The following is a 13,319-nucleotide window of genomic DNA, read 5'->3' on the forward strand; positions in this document are numbered from 1 at the left end:
TGTACACGTCCTAGCTCATTTAATCCTGACAGCAAATCCATGCATACCCATTTTATAGAAGAGGGGCTGGAGGCTCAGAGATGTTAAGCGACTCACCCAAGGTCACACAGCCAGGAAGTGGTCAAGCTGGGACTTGAGCCTGGGACTCCAAAGAACACCCTGTTAGGTCCAGCCCCATCTCCACTGGGCAGATCTTCCATGGAACAGATCAGAGCAGTTGACATCACCTAAATGTGGTCTTCCACCTCCAGCCCTGCCTGAACACCCCTCCGGCCCATCCTTGAGCTGAAATGAAGGCTTCTCTAATCATCTAACCAGTCGCTCACTGTGCCCCTGTCTCACCAGCTGAAGAAGCTCAGGAGGAAAGCCTCCAAAACTCCTCAGGAACCTTTGGAGAAGTCCAAAGAGCAGCTGGGAGAGATGGAACTTCGTAAACTGAGGCAGCAGTTCAGGAAGATGGTAGAAAGCCGTAAGACCTTTAACTTCCATTCCCAGCAGAAGATCGCAAACCAGCAGTAAGTGATGGCTGGGGCTTTGTAGTGAGCGAGCTTGGAGAAAATCTGGGGGTTGGCTTCATGGTGTTAACCTTCCTTCGCATGTGGCCTCTGGGGCAGGGGACCACTTCTGAACCCAATCCGGGGACCCAGTGTCTTCTCTCTGAAGACTCTGTTTCCAAGAGAGGCCAGCTTGGGCTTCAGTGGGGAGGGGACATTTCATTACCAGAATCTAGGACGTCTCCATGAACCCGTCTCCTGCACCCATGACTCAGGGAAGGCCTTAAAGGAGGAGCTGCTTCTGGCTTCTGTTTCTCTCTTCGAGTGGGTTTTGTTTTTCTCTCTCTGACTATCAGTCCTGGCTGGTGGGGCATGGCTGCCCCCAGCTTGTGTGTTAGTGATGAATCATAGGCCACATAGAGCACCTGTCTTGAATCATTTCCAATCCCAAATTCCCAGCAGAGGGAGAATCTGATTGGGTCAGGCGTCTACTCCAGGTCCCATGAGCTGTGGCCAGGGGCACTCGGCCACGACCTGGGTGGGGGGTCACTTCCAGGGCTCTAGAGCTGGAGGTGGGGGGCGTGTCCCCAGGGAACAGGGGAGTCACTGAACTGTGGTTACTCCAAATGATGTTTCCTACTTGTGTATCCTTATGGGGACTACAAGATAGAGTGTTTGAAATTGGGGTTGCCCTGGAGATTACAGTGCCTACCATTTCTTTAGGCAACAGAAAGGTGTTCCCTGGTGTTGAATGAACAAACATTAAATGGACATTTTAGCTTCCCTCCAGGGGTTTCGTGATGTAACTCCTAGCTACATCCATAATGTTTATAAGGGTAGGAGGAACTGTCCGTTAATAGAAAGAAAATCTATTAGCTGATGCATGAAGTTCAGAGCGTGCGGAAAAGGGGTTCTGTAGATTTTCCATGAATTCGCCTCACACAAGTTCTCCTCTAGTCCATATGGGATCTTCAGGCACCTTTTCTCAAGACATTTTATTGACATCTGTAGGAAAAATTGTCATTAGGTAGGGATTTCTCCAACAAGCGTAATAGATCAACAAAATCCATGTTGATGGTTGTCCCTCAGGCCCTGCACTCCACAACCTGCACCCCTGTGCCTGGAAGCCCTGCTCCACAGCCCCCCTCACGGGGGCATCAGGAAAGGCCTCCTTTCTGGTCTCCCTCTGACACCGCCCTTGAATCTTACCCTTCTGTCCCCTCTGCCCCAGCCCCACCTCCTGTGAGGTTCTGGCTCTAGGTTAATCCATCTGATCTGGCTTCCCTTTGATGGAATTGAAGGGGAGGGGATAGAAGAGTGGACATTTTAGGTTCTTCAGAGTGAAAATACCTATAAACAGGGCTGGGATGAGGGTAAGGCAAGTGGGGCACCCAAGGCGCAAAATCTAAGGTGGCGTTTTTTCTCACTGCTGCCCCTGCACGTGCACGACACAGATGCCAGCAAGTGACTCCTTAAAATATGTGCCCTGGGTGCCTCACTCACCTCGGATGGACCATCCTTTGGCTCTCACCAAATCCACTCGGAAAGCCTATGCCTGGTAGAGTGTTGGGCTCAGTCTCTCCTTTGTTCCTTTTCTACCTTAATTAGGACCCCACTACCACCACCTTCCAGGAATGTGAAAAATCCCAGGCAGAAAAGTCCCAGGCTGTCACAGGGTTGAAGGACAAAGTGTCTTAGAACTGGTGTCCACTCCCCTAGTCACCAGCCACATATGGCCATTTAAATTTTTAATTAGTTGCAATTAAATAAAATTTCCAATTCAGTTCCTCAGTTGTGCTAGCCACATTTAAAGGGCTCAGTAGCCACGTTTGCCTAGTGGATGCTATTGGCCAGTGCGGCTAGAAAACATTTCCATTGTTGCAGAACGTTCCATTGGACACTACTGCTACAGAGCAGCGTCGGCAAACTGCAGCCCAGGGGCCCAAACTGGCTGGCCACCTGTTTTTGTAAATAAAGTTTTATTGGAACTTTATTTGTTTACATATTGCCCATGGCTGCTTTTTGAGCTGCACGTTACAACAGAGATTGTATGACCCTTTGTCCTAGTTTGCTAATGCTGCAGAATGCAAAACACCAACGATGGATAGGCTTTTATAAAACGGGGGTTTATTTCACTACACAGTTACAGTCTTAAGGCCACAAAGCGTCCAAGGTAACACATCAGCAACCGGGCATCTTCACCTGAGGATGGCCAATGGCATCCGGAAAACCTCTGCTAGCTGGGAAGGCAGCCGGTGTCTGCTCCAAAGCTCCGGCCTCAAAACGGCTTTCTCCCAGGACGCTCCTCTCTAGCAAGCTTGCTCCTCTTCAGAACATCACTCCCAGCTGCACTCTCTTTTCTCTCTTTGAGTCAGCTCATTTATATAGCTCCACCGATCAGGGCCCACCCTGAATGGGCGGGGCCACACCTCCATGGGAACATCTCATCAGAATCATCTCCCACAGCTGGGTGGGGCACATTCCAAGCAAATCCAACCAGCACCAAAAACGTTTGCCCCACACAAGACTACAACGATAATGGCATTTGGGGGACACAATACACTCAAACCGGCACATTCCACCCCCTGGCACCCAAAATGACATTATCTTTCCAAATACACAAAATACATTCATTTCATCACAGTATCACAAAAACTTAAATCATTTCAGTAACAAAAGTTAAGTACAAAATCCCATCAAAATCAATTATAGGCATGGCCAGTCCTAAGGCATAATTTTTCTTTAGCTGTGGATCTGTGAACTTAGAACAAGTTATGTGCTCCCAATATACAAAGGACAGACATTCATAGGATAAACATTTCCATTGCCATAAGGAGAAACAGTAAGGAAAACAGGGTTAACAGGACCAAAACAGTTCCTAAAACCTGCAGGACAAACTCCATTAGATTTCAAAGTCTGAGAGTCATTTACAGAACAATGTTGCATCCTTGGGGCTTGAGAGAGTGGGAGCCTAACCCTTCCCAAGGGCCTTTTTGGCAGCTGTTTCCTTTCCAAATGCTTGGGTGAGTGCTCCAATATATCCACACATTGGGGAGACCACCTTCTCGGCCCCACCCTCCTCAAACATCGGGGCAGCTCCCGGATTCCCTTCCATCTCCGGGGCACACGCTCAACCCCTTCAGAACAGTGTGGTGGCAGCCAGGCTCTCCCCAATTCCCTGGGAATGTGCTCCAACCTCTTTGGGACCTGAGGTGGCAAAACTCTTCCAGAGCATCGAGGTGGAAAGCCCGCCCTCGACCTCCAGGGCAAACTCACCCTTTCCTTGCGTGTGGGCTGCTCTGCTCTCCCAGCCTGAGACCTCTTGACTCCAGACCTCAACCTCCATGGCTCTGTCTTTGAAGAAATTTTTCCTTCAGTTTGTTCCTTGTCTGTCTCCTCCAGTTCAGACCGGCAATGGCTCTGTCTATAAAGATCTCACAAAAATTCTGTTGGCTTTGCATGAAGCATGCAGGGGTCAAAGCCATCAGACAACAAGAGTTTCCACAAATCCTTTCTGCTTAACTCCTTATCCAATCTTTTCTTGCCCTCACGTTGGGCTGTAGCTTCTGGGATTCTACCCACTGGAAGCCTGTAATTTTCCAAGCCATCAACTTCTGGTTTCTTTGAACCCAAGAGTTCAGTTCTAAGTTTATCTCTCTCTGCTTGCATTTTACTATAAGCTGCAAGGAGAAGCCAGGATACATCCTCCACATGTATTCTGGAGATCTCCTCAGCTAAGTATTCCAGGTTGTCGCTTTCAAATTCTTCCTTCCATCTGACACCAGGACTCAATTTTGCCAAATTCTGTGCCACTTTAAAACAAGGATCACCTTTCTTCCAGTTTACAACATATTCATCATTTCTGTTCAAGGCCTCATCAGAAGTATCTTTAGAGTCCATATTTCTACAGTCTCTTTAAAGCAGTTTTGGCCTTTTCTATCTAGCTCCTCACAATTCTTCCAGAAACTCCCCATTATCCATTTAAAAAGCCGTTCCAACATGTTTGGTATTTGCAAACTCAGCAGCAAAAGCACCCCCACTTCTCTGGTACCAAAATCTGTCCTAGTTTGCTAATGCTGCAGAATGCAAAACACCAGAGATGGATAGGCTTTTATAAAACGGGGGTTTATTTCACTACACAGTTACAGTCTTAAGGCTACAAAGTGTCCAAGGTAACACCTCAGCAATCGGGTACTTTCACCAGAGGATGGCCAATGGCGTCCGGAAAACCTCTGCTAGCTAGGACGGCAGCTGGCGTCTGCTCCAAAGCTCCGCCCTCAAAACGGCTTTCTCCCAGGACGTTCCTCTCTAGCAAGCTTGCTCCTCTTCAAAACATCACTCCCAGCTGCACTCCGTCAGTTCCCTCTCTCTGAGTCAGCTCATTTATATAGCTCCACTGATCAAGGCCCACCCGGAATGGGCGGGGCCACGCCTCCATGGGAACATCTCATTGAAATCATCACCGACAGCTGGGTGGGGCACACTCCAAGCAAATCCAACCAGCACCCAAGGGTCTGCCCCACACAAGACCACAAAGATAATGGCATTTGGGGGACACAATACATTCAAACTGGCACACCCTTAAAGCCTAAAATATCTAATTTCTGGCCCTTTACAGAAAAAAGTTTGCTTTGCTGACCCCTGCCCTAGAATATTCTTTGCTATTCTAGAGTGGTGCTTCCAAAACTTTAATGTGCCTACACATCACTTGAGGGTCTTGTTACAAAGCAGATTCTGATTCACTGTCTGGGTCGGGGCCTGAGATTCTGCATTTCTGCAAGCTTCCAAAGAAAGCTGGTGCAGCTGGTCTCCAACCACACTGAGCAGTGGGCATAACGTACCTCGACTTTGCCAGAAACTTGACCCCTGTGCCGTTTTCCTTTGTTCGGTTGCTGTGCAGTCTCCCAAGCCTCGTCTCTTCAAAATCTCCCTCTATCCACATCCCTCTTCCTTACTCACCCCCACTCCATCTCTTCACCAGAGTAGTCAGAGGAAGAGAAAGGAACGCAGATGCACGTCACCCAATTTAATAAATCATTACCAGCCCAAGCAGAGGAGGTGGTGGAGGCTAAAGGTGATTGTTCAGCTCATGCTGGCTCGGAATTGAAAAACTTGGTCTGATAGGTTTGCCCCTCATTACAAGAGATAATTAGCTGTAGTTGGGAAAGTACGTCTGCAAGTCAGACAGATGCCAGCAGGGCTGCTGGCCGGAGGGAACTTGGGGGCTTCAGCCACGGTCAAGTAATGGGCTTTGACAGGCACAGCTGTAAATTGTTCTCTAGGAAAATAGAGCCCCTCAGAGAAGGGCCAAGCAGTGGAAATTAAAGTGAAGTGGGCAATCCGTGCATCCGTGACCTTGGGCAAGTCACATCCCATCTCCTCCTCTCTAGAGCACTCGGGTGGGAAGTGCCTCTCGGGGCTAAGGTGGACTCAGGGTCCAGGGCTAATCGTGCACTGCTTTCCTAACAGCAAGGAAATCAAGACCTTGCAAGAGGAGCAGAATGAGATCACCCTGATTCTGAGTCTCATAAAGTCCTCAAGGAACTTGAACCTGAATGAGAAAAACTACATGGAGCTGCGCTTCCTGCTGCAAACCAAGGAGGACTATGAATCCTTGATTAGATCGATGAAAATTCTGTTGGCTGAACTGGATGAGAAGGTGTGGTCTTTCTCTTAAGGGGTTAACCAGAACACAGAGCCAGGAGGGAGGAGGGACACCTCAGGCAATCCAGAATCCACCCAAAATCCACAGTGACTTCTTTGGAGAGCCCCTAAACGTGACCATGGTTAACTGCCTCCACCACCAGCATCACCTGCTGGTCTCCCAGCTTCTAGGCTTGACTCAATTAATCTAGTCCTCCACTGGCTTCTCCAGTGCCTTCTCATTACACTTAGAATAAATTCCCAAATACTGTATCAGTCAGGAGAGGCCAGATTGCTGCAGTAACAAACAGCCCTGTCCAAATCTCAGTGGATTTTACAATAAAGACTTCATCCTCGCTCATGCTACATGTTTATCGGGGGTCAACTAGAGGCTCCTATATCTCTTTATTCTGGGACCAGGCCAGTGGGGCAGCCAGGTGTTGTGACAGTGAAAGAGAGAGAGTTTTGGAGAGTCTCACACTGGCAATTAAGTGCATCAGCCTGAAAGTGATACACATCACTTCTGCTTATGAGTCATTGGCTCAAAATTGTCAAGTGATCTTACCCCTCCAGAAGGGGATCCAGGAAGTGCAACTCTACCATGTTTCTGGAGGCAAAGAACTAGAGACATTTGGGGAATGTGTTAATGACAATGGCTTGAAGGACCCTGTATGATCTAGCCCCTGCCTACCCCTCTGGTCTCATCCCACGTCATTCCCCCTTTAACTCTTCTCTCCCTAGCTACAACAGACTTGGCTTCACATACTCTAAGGCTTTTCTCACCTCAGTACCTTGGCACAGGCTCCCTCCCTCCCTCCCCCCATTCCTCATCCTGCCTGCTGCTCCTTCAGGTCTCAACTTAAATGTGATTTTCTCAGAGAGACCTTTCCTACTCTCTCTGTCCAGTTTTAATTATGCCTCCCTTGTCTCAGTCAGGCTCCTTGGCTCAGAACAAATAGAACCCTCAGTAGGGTACTTTGAGAAGAGTTTTATAAATGGATTGTTTACAAGGCTGTGAACACAGAGCAGGGATGTCCAAGGGCTGTTGTGTTAGCAGCTGAGGGGAGCTGATTTGGAGGCTGGATAGCAGGGAGCAAGCCAGAGGAAATAAGTACCCCAGCCTCTCACTGTTCTGTCCCTTTGATCCTTGGTGCAAGGAAGCCCAGTGTGAACACCATACAGGTCTGATTCCTGGGGTAGAGGGTGGTGGATCTGGCTGCAGAGTGGATCTGGCAGGAGCAAACAAAAGATCCGACACATACCTCCTACCACTTTCATGACCCCTGAAACTCTTTCTTCATGGCCCTTCTCAAACTTGCCAACATGCATGACTATGAGGGTCAGTTAACTCCTTCCTGACCAGCCTGTCAAGTCCTCGAGGCCAAGGAGCAGGTGGTTGTTTTTCCCACTGTACTCCTGGTGCCAACCCTGGTGCCTGGCACAGGATGCATCCTTAAGAGAGAGCCATAGAATGAATGGATACAGAAATCCATTACATCATTCCTTTGCTTCAAACTCTTCAGTGATTTCCTCTTGGTCTCACGATGAAGATACAAGGCAACCAGTGTGGCTGATAGGCCTCTTCTGCCTCCCCTCCTGCCCCCCACACCCCTCTCTTCCATCCATTCCACCTTCTTCAGGTCTTTTGAGCCCACTGAGCTGATTTCCACTTCCAGGCCCTGGCACATACGCCCCTCTGCCCAGAAGGCTAGTCCCGCTGCTCTCTGCCTGGGGACCTCCTCTTTGTCCTTCAGGGCCCAGCTCAGTCATTTCTGCTGGAACGTGGGCCTTTCTTCCTCCTGTTAGGTGCCCCCAAAATACCGTGAGTCTCCCCTCCCCCACGGCTCATCACCTTTTATGGCTGGTTTCTGGCCCTGGGCTGTGAGCGCTCTGTCTTGATTACCATCATGCCCTGCTGTGGGGCACAGAGCAGGCATTTAATTTGTTTACTTATATTTTTTGAGCAATTAATTGACTTCCAGAAAAATCATGCATAAAGTACAGAGTTCCCATATACTGCCTGTTCCAGTTTGCTAATGCTGTTGGAATGCAAAACACCAGAAATGGATTGGCTTTTATAAAAGGGGGTTTATTTGGTTACACAGTTACAGTCTTAAGGCCGTAAAGTGTCCAAGGTAACACATGAATAATCAGGTAACTTCACTGGAGGATGGTCAATGGTGTCTGGAAAACCCCTGTTAGCTGGGAAGGCACGTGGCTGGCGTCTGCTCCGGAGTTTTGGTTTCAAAATGGCTTTCTCCCAGACGTTCCTCCCTAGGCTTCAGCTCCTCAAAAATGTCACTCTTAGTTGCTCTTGGGTCATTTGTCCTCTCTTAGTTTCTCCGGAGCAAAAGTCTGCTTTGAAAGGCCATCTACAAAATGTCTCTGTAAGCTGCAGCTCCTCTCTCAGCTCCTGTGCATTCTTCAAAGTGTCCGTCTTGGCTGTAGCAAGCTCGCTCCTTCTGTCTGAGCTTACATAATGCTCTAGTAAACTAATCAAGGCCCATGCTGAATGGGCAGGACCACAATTCCATGGAAATTATCTAATCAGAGTTAGATAGAAGCTCCTCAACATGTCCCTCTTGGCTGTAACAAGCTCACTCCTTCTGTCTGAGCTTATATAGTGCTCTAGTAAACTAATCAAGGCCCATGTTAAATGGGCGGGGCCACACCTCCATGGAAATTATCCAGTGAAAGATCTCACCCTCAGTTGAGTGATCACATCTCCATGGAAACATGCAATCAGAAGTTTTCAATCCAGTCAACACCAATACGTTTCCTTCCCACACAAGACTGCATCAAAGATAATGGTGTTTTGAGGGATATAATACATTCAAACTGGCACACTGCCTCCCATTTTTCCATGTTGTTAACATTTTGCATTAGTGTGATACATTTGTTACAACTGATGAATGATATGATTATAATTACATTATCAACTAAAGTCCATAGTTTGCATTTAGGCTTCACTCTTTGTTTATACAGTACTAGGGTTTTAAAAAATTTATTGTGATAACATATTTAGAAGACAAAATTTCCCGTTTTAACCACTTTGAAGTATACAATTCAGTGCTGTTCATTATATCACAATGTTGGGCAACCATCGCCACTGTCCAACATCAAAACCCTCTCATCACCCCAAAGAGAGCGACTGTACCAATTCAGAGCAGGCATTCAACAATAAACAGTAATGAATGAAACAAATGTGTGAATGAATGAGAAAGGAGGTGATAGAAGTGAAGAAAGAGGAAAACTGAAGCAAATATGGAAATGGAGGTCCTCAGAAGCAGGCAGCCAGGTTGGAGATCCTCAAAAGAACACAATGCTCAGTGCCTAACGCAGGCCCTCTCTGCCCAATTTAATCCCAAGGAGCGGGGCTGGTCCCAGGATGCCCCCTTCCTGTGCTCAGTACACCATTCCCAGAGCCCCGTGCTTGCAAGAGGGCACTGGAGGCAGGTCCCTCACCTGGCCTTACAAAATAATTAACAAGCGTATTGGAAAGCAGCAACTTGCTTAGGCAATACAGCTCTCCACCAGCCACAGCCTTTGATAAAGTCTCCCGTCAGGCAGAGGGCTAATGACTCTTGGCTTCTCAAATGCAGGGTTCTGACATGAACACACCGAAGAGAATACGACCCCGACTTTAATCACAAGAGCCACCGGGAAGTCCTGATACTGCAGCTTCCCTTGAAAAGGAGCTGGAGCTGGAGGACTTGGGGGTCAACCCTTGGAGGGACTCCCACCCTAAACCAAGCTGCTGTCTGGACATGCCACCCTCCTTGTTAGAACAAGTCATTTGTTTTTATTTCACGGGCAGATTTGTGATGGTTTGTGTTGAGGACGGTGCCCATGCACAGCAAAGCGGAACTGGATGATGACTGTCAGACTGATGAAGCTTGTTATTCTTGCTCTGAGGAAATTTTGGGGAGTGTGCATGTGTGACAGCTAAATGCAAACCCTGACCAGTGCCAGTCGTAAATGGACTTCATATACTTCACCAGCATGCGTGAGACCCAACAGTTCCCTCAGTGCCTGATAATCTGAGCTCCCTTCTTGATATACCAGGGAGAATGTGTTGGGCTGCAAGTAACAGAATTCTTGACTAAAAGCAACCAAGAAAATAGAAGTTTGTTTTTCTTATATAACTAGATATCTGTCTGGAAAATAGGCCATCCTAGGGAAGGTTTAGCAGCTCTTCAATGATGAGCTGGTCTTTTTCTTTCTGATCCTCTTGGTCCTCATCTCACAACCACAAGAAAACTGCCAAAGCTTAGCAGCATCGACATCTCACACAACCACATGCAAAGATATGAAGAAGGATGGCTTATATGGTATGAGGAGAAAATCCTTCCCAACATCTTTCCGGCGTCCTTCCCCTCTGTGATGGTTACAGACCCCAGAACATCATGTTCGTAAACCTAATCTGTTCCTGTGGGTGTGAACCTATTGTGGGTGAGAGCTTTTGATTAGGTTATTTCAGATGATGCCTGCCCCAGGTGGATCTTAATCCTCTTACTAGAGTCCTTTATAAGGGGATAAAAGATGGAGAGAACACAGAAAAAAGCCCCAGAGAAGCTAAGAGATGAAATTCAGAGAAGCTAAAAGAGAAAAGCCAGAGAAGCTGAGAGACAAGGACACACACTGAAGCTCAGAGAGGAAGTCACTGACGCCAGAAGCTGGAAGCAATGAAACACAGGAGAGACGGGAGAGACCAGCAGATGCCACCATGTGCCTGGCCATGTGACAGAGGAGCTGAGGATCGCTGGTAGCCAGTCTACGAGGAGAAAGAAGGTATTGTCCTAAGAACTGTAAGCTTCTAAGTCAATAAATCCCCATTGTACAAGCCAACCCATTTCTGGTATATTGCATTTCGTCAGCTTTAGCAAACTAAAATACCCTCATTGGCCAGAGATGAGGTACATGCCTACTTCTAGGCCAATCACTTCTAGGCAAAAGGAGATGGAATTGTTCTAATTAGCTCCAAGTAGGCAAGGTGCAGCCAACTACAGCCCAAGGGCAAAATCCCACCTATTTGTTTACAGCCCTCAAACAAAGAATGGTTTTTACATTTTTAAGTGGTTGCATTTTAAGCAGTTATATCAGTTCCTATACAATAGCCTCTATGTTGCCTCTTGGGTTGCAAAGCCTAAAATAGTTAATATCTGGCTCTTGAAGAAAACAGTTTTCCAATCCCTAGATTAGGCCATTGACAATTTCTGCCCTAGGGCTGGGGGCAGGACCACCTCCCCTGAGCACAGGATTGACTGTGAAGTGTTTTATCTCCTATAACAGGAAGTAAAAGGTAATTCAAGCTTCAAGCCTGGTTGATTCAGCAAGTTAACCATGTTATCAAGGCATTTTAGATTTATCCTATGGCAAGGGGGCAAGATGGTGACAGCAATTCCAGGCTGTCAAACATCCTCAGGAGAAGGCAGACCATCTCCTCATGATTCTCTGTGAGGAATGAGGATTTTTTTTTCCAGAAGCTTCCCTAGCAGAAACATCTCTTCACAACTCAGAGAACCCCACTGGTTTAATCCTGCTCATGCCTGAATAAATAATCACAGCAGAAGGGATAGGATTGGCTTGGGTCAGTCTTTGGGGATGAAATGGGTGTTGGAGAATCAACCACAGTCTGGGTTGTCCCTTCTGCCAGCTGCCTGGCTCTGGAACATTCTGGAATATTCTTCTGTCTTCCACTTGGCACCTCTTGCTTCCTAAATACCATCTTTATCAAGCTTCTGTGGTTTCTCTTTAACCCTAAATGTGGGTATAAACCAAAGCTCTCAAACTGGTGACCTTCTGGCTGGATTAAGCCTGACATGGAAACCCTGGTCCACTCAGTTTTTGAAATCTACTTTAATTAGTTGGCAACACATAAAAATTGGGAGATTTCATGTAAAAACTTAGATTTTTGCCTACTCTTAAAAATTGGAAGGTCTGGCAGTATCTGTAGATTTGAATTTCCATGGAGAAACCGTAATCAAATAGTGTTGTGGGTGACACTTCCAGTTGTTTACTCATTCTCCACTTCTTCCTCCCTAATAGATTCCTGATTTTGTTCCTGGTGACCATGTGCCCAGATCTTGTTGGCCACAGCGGGATTTGATCCTCTTATTTGAAATCAGATTCGATTATCCTAATGGGTAACAAACATGGCATGTCAGTTAAGAATGCTTTTGGCTGCAAATAACAAAATATCCAAAGAGGTTGGATCAATTATTTGTAATGAACCTTTGATTTTGACATAATTTTAGATTTACAGAGTGTTCCCATAGACCCTTCACCCATTTCCCTTAATGTTACCACTAGACATTACCATGGTGCACTTGTCAAAACTAAGAAATTAACATTGCTACATCACTACTAACTAAACCACAGATTTTATTCAGATTTTGCCAGTTTTTCCACAAATGTCCTTTTTCTGTGCCAAGGTCCAGTCTAGGGCACCTCAGTCCACTTAGGGCATACAAAAAATCAAAATTCAAAAGACAACACTCGCAATTCCAAATTCCCTGCAACCTTTCCCCTTTTCCAGTGTCTAGAAGCAGTTTTCTGTACCCCCTGTTTCCTTCTCTTGGGCAGGTGCTATCTCCACTACCCTCCCAGGAATGGAAGCAGGTTCCCTGCCATGGAGTCTGCTTTCTCCAGGGTCACCAAAGACCACAGCCTCTGCAAACCGGGGACCTCACTCACTCTCCAGGCAGACACTTTGAATCTGTGAATACCCAGCTCTCTAGCAGGAAGGGACCTCCCAGAGACAACCTATTTTGTGGATCCTTTAGGACAGTGTTTCTTAAACCTGCCCCCCCCCCCAAAAAAAAAAAACCCATTTCCTTTTGTCCCTTCCTCCCTCCTTCCTTCCATCCCAGGTATTTTATTTATTTAGTTATTTTTTGATGCTATCATAAATGGGATTGTTTTCTCGATTTCCTTTTCAGATGTTCCTTACTGTTATATAGAAACCGACAGACTTCTGCATGTTTTTCTTGTACCCTGCAACTTTGCTGAATTTGTCTATTAGTTCTAGGAACTTTCTTGTGGATTCTTTGGGATTTTTTTTTTTTATATAAAGAATCATATCATCTGCAAATAGGGATAATTTGACTCCTTCCTTTCCAGTTTGGATGCCTTTTATTTCTTTCTCTTACCTGATTGCTTTGGCTAGAATTTCCAGTATGA

The 13,319-nt window shown here is 46.7% G+C and overlaps 1 protein-coding gene across 1 annotated transcript in view; it reads left to right on the forward strand.

Moving 5' to 3' along the window:
* Positions 1–441: 441 nt before the first annotated feature.
* CCDC63 (coiled-coil domain containing 63) overlaps positions 442–13,319 on the forward strand; it is a 41,141-nt gene continuing 28,263 nt past the window's right edge. The window contains exons 1-2 of the mRNA XM_037816865.1: positions 442–515; positions 5,964–6,153. Of these exons, the coding sequence (XP_037672793.1) occupies positions 457–515; positions 5,964–6,153 (249 nt within the window). The 5' untranslated portion in view covers positions 442–456. The remainder of the gene's footprint in view (positions 516–5,963; positions 6,154–13,319) is intronic.

The sequence above is a fragment of the Choloepus didactylus genome, chromosome 23 (genome assembly GCF_015220235.1).
Source record: "Choloepus didactylus isolate mChoDid1 chromosome 23, mChoDid1.pri, whole genome shotgun sequence".
Lineage (NCBI taxonomy): Eukaryota > Metazoa > Chordata > Mammalia > Pilosa > Megalonychidae > Choloepus > Choloepus didactylus.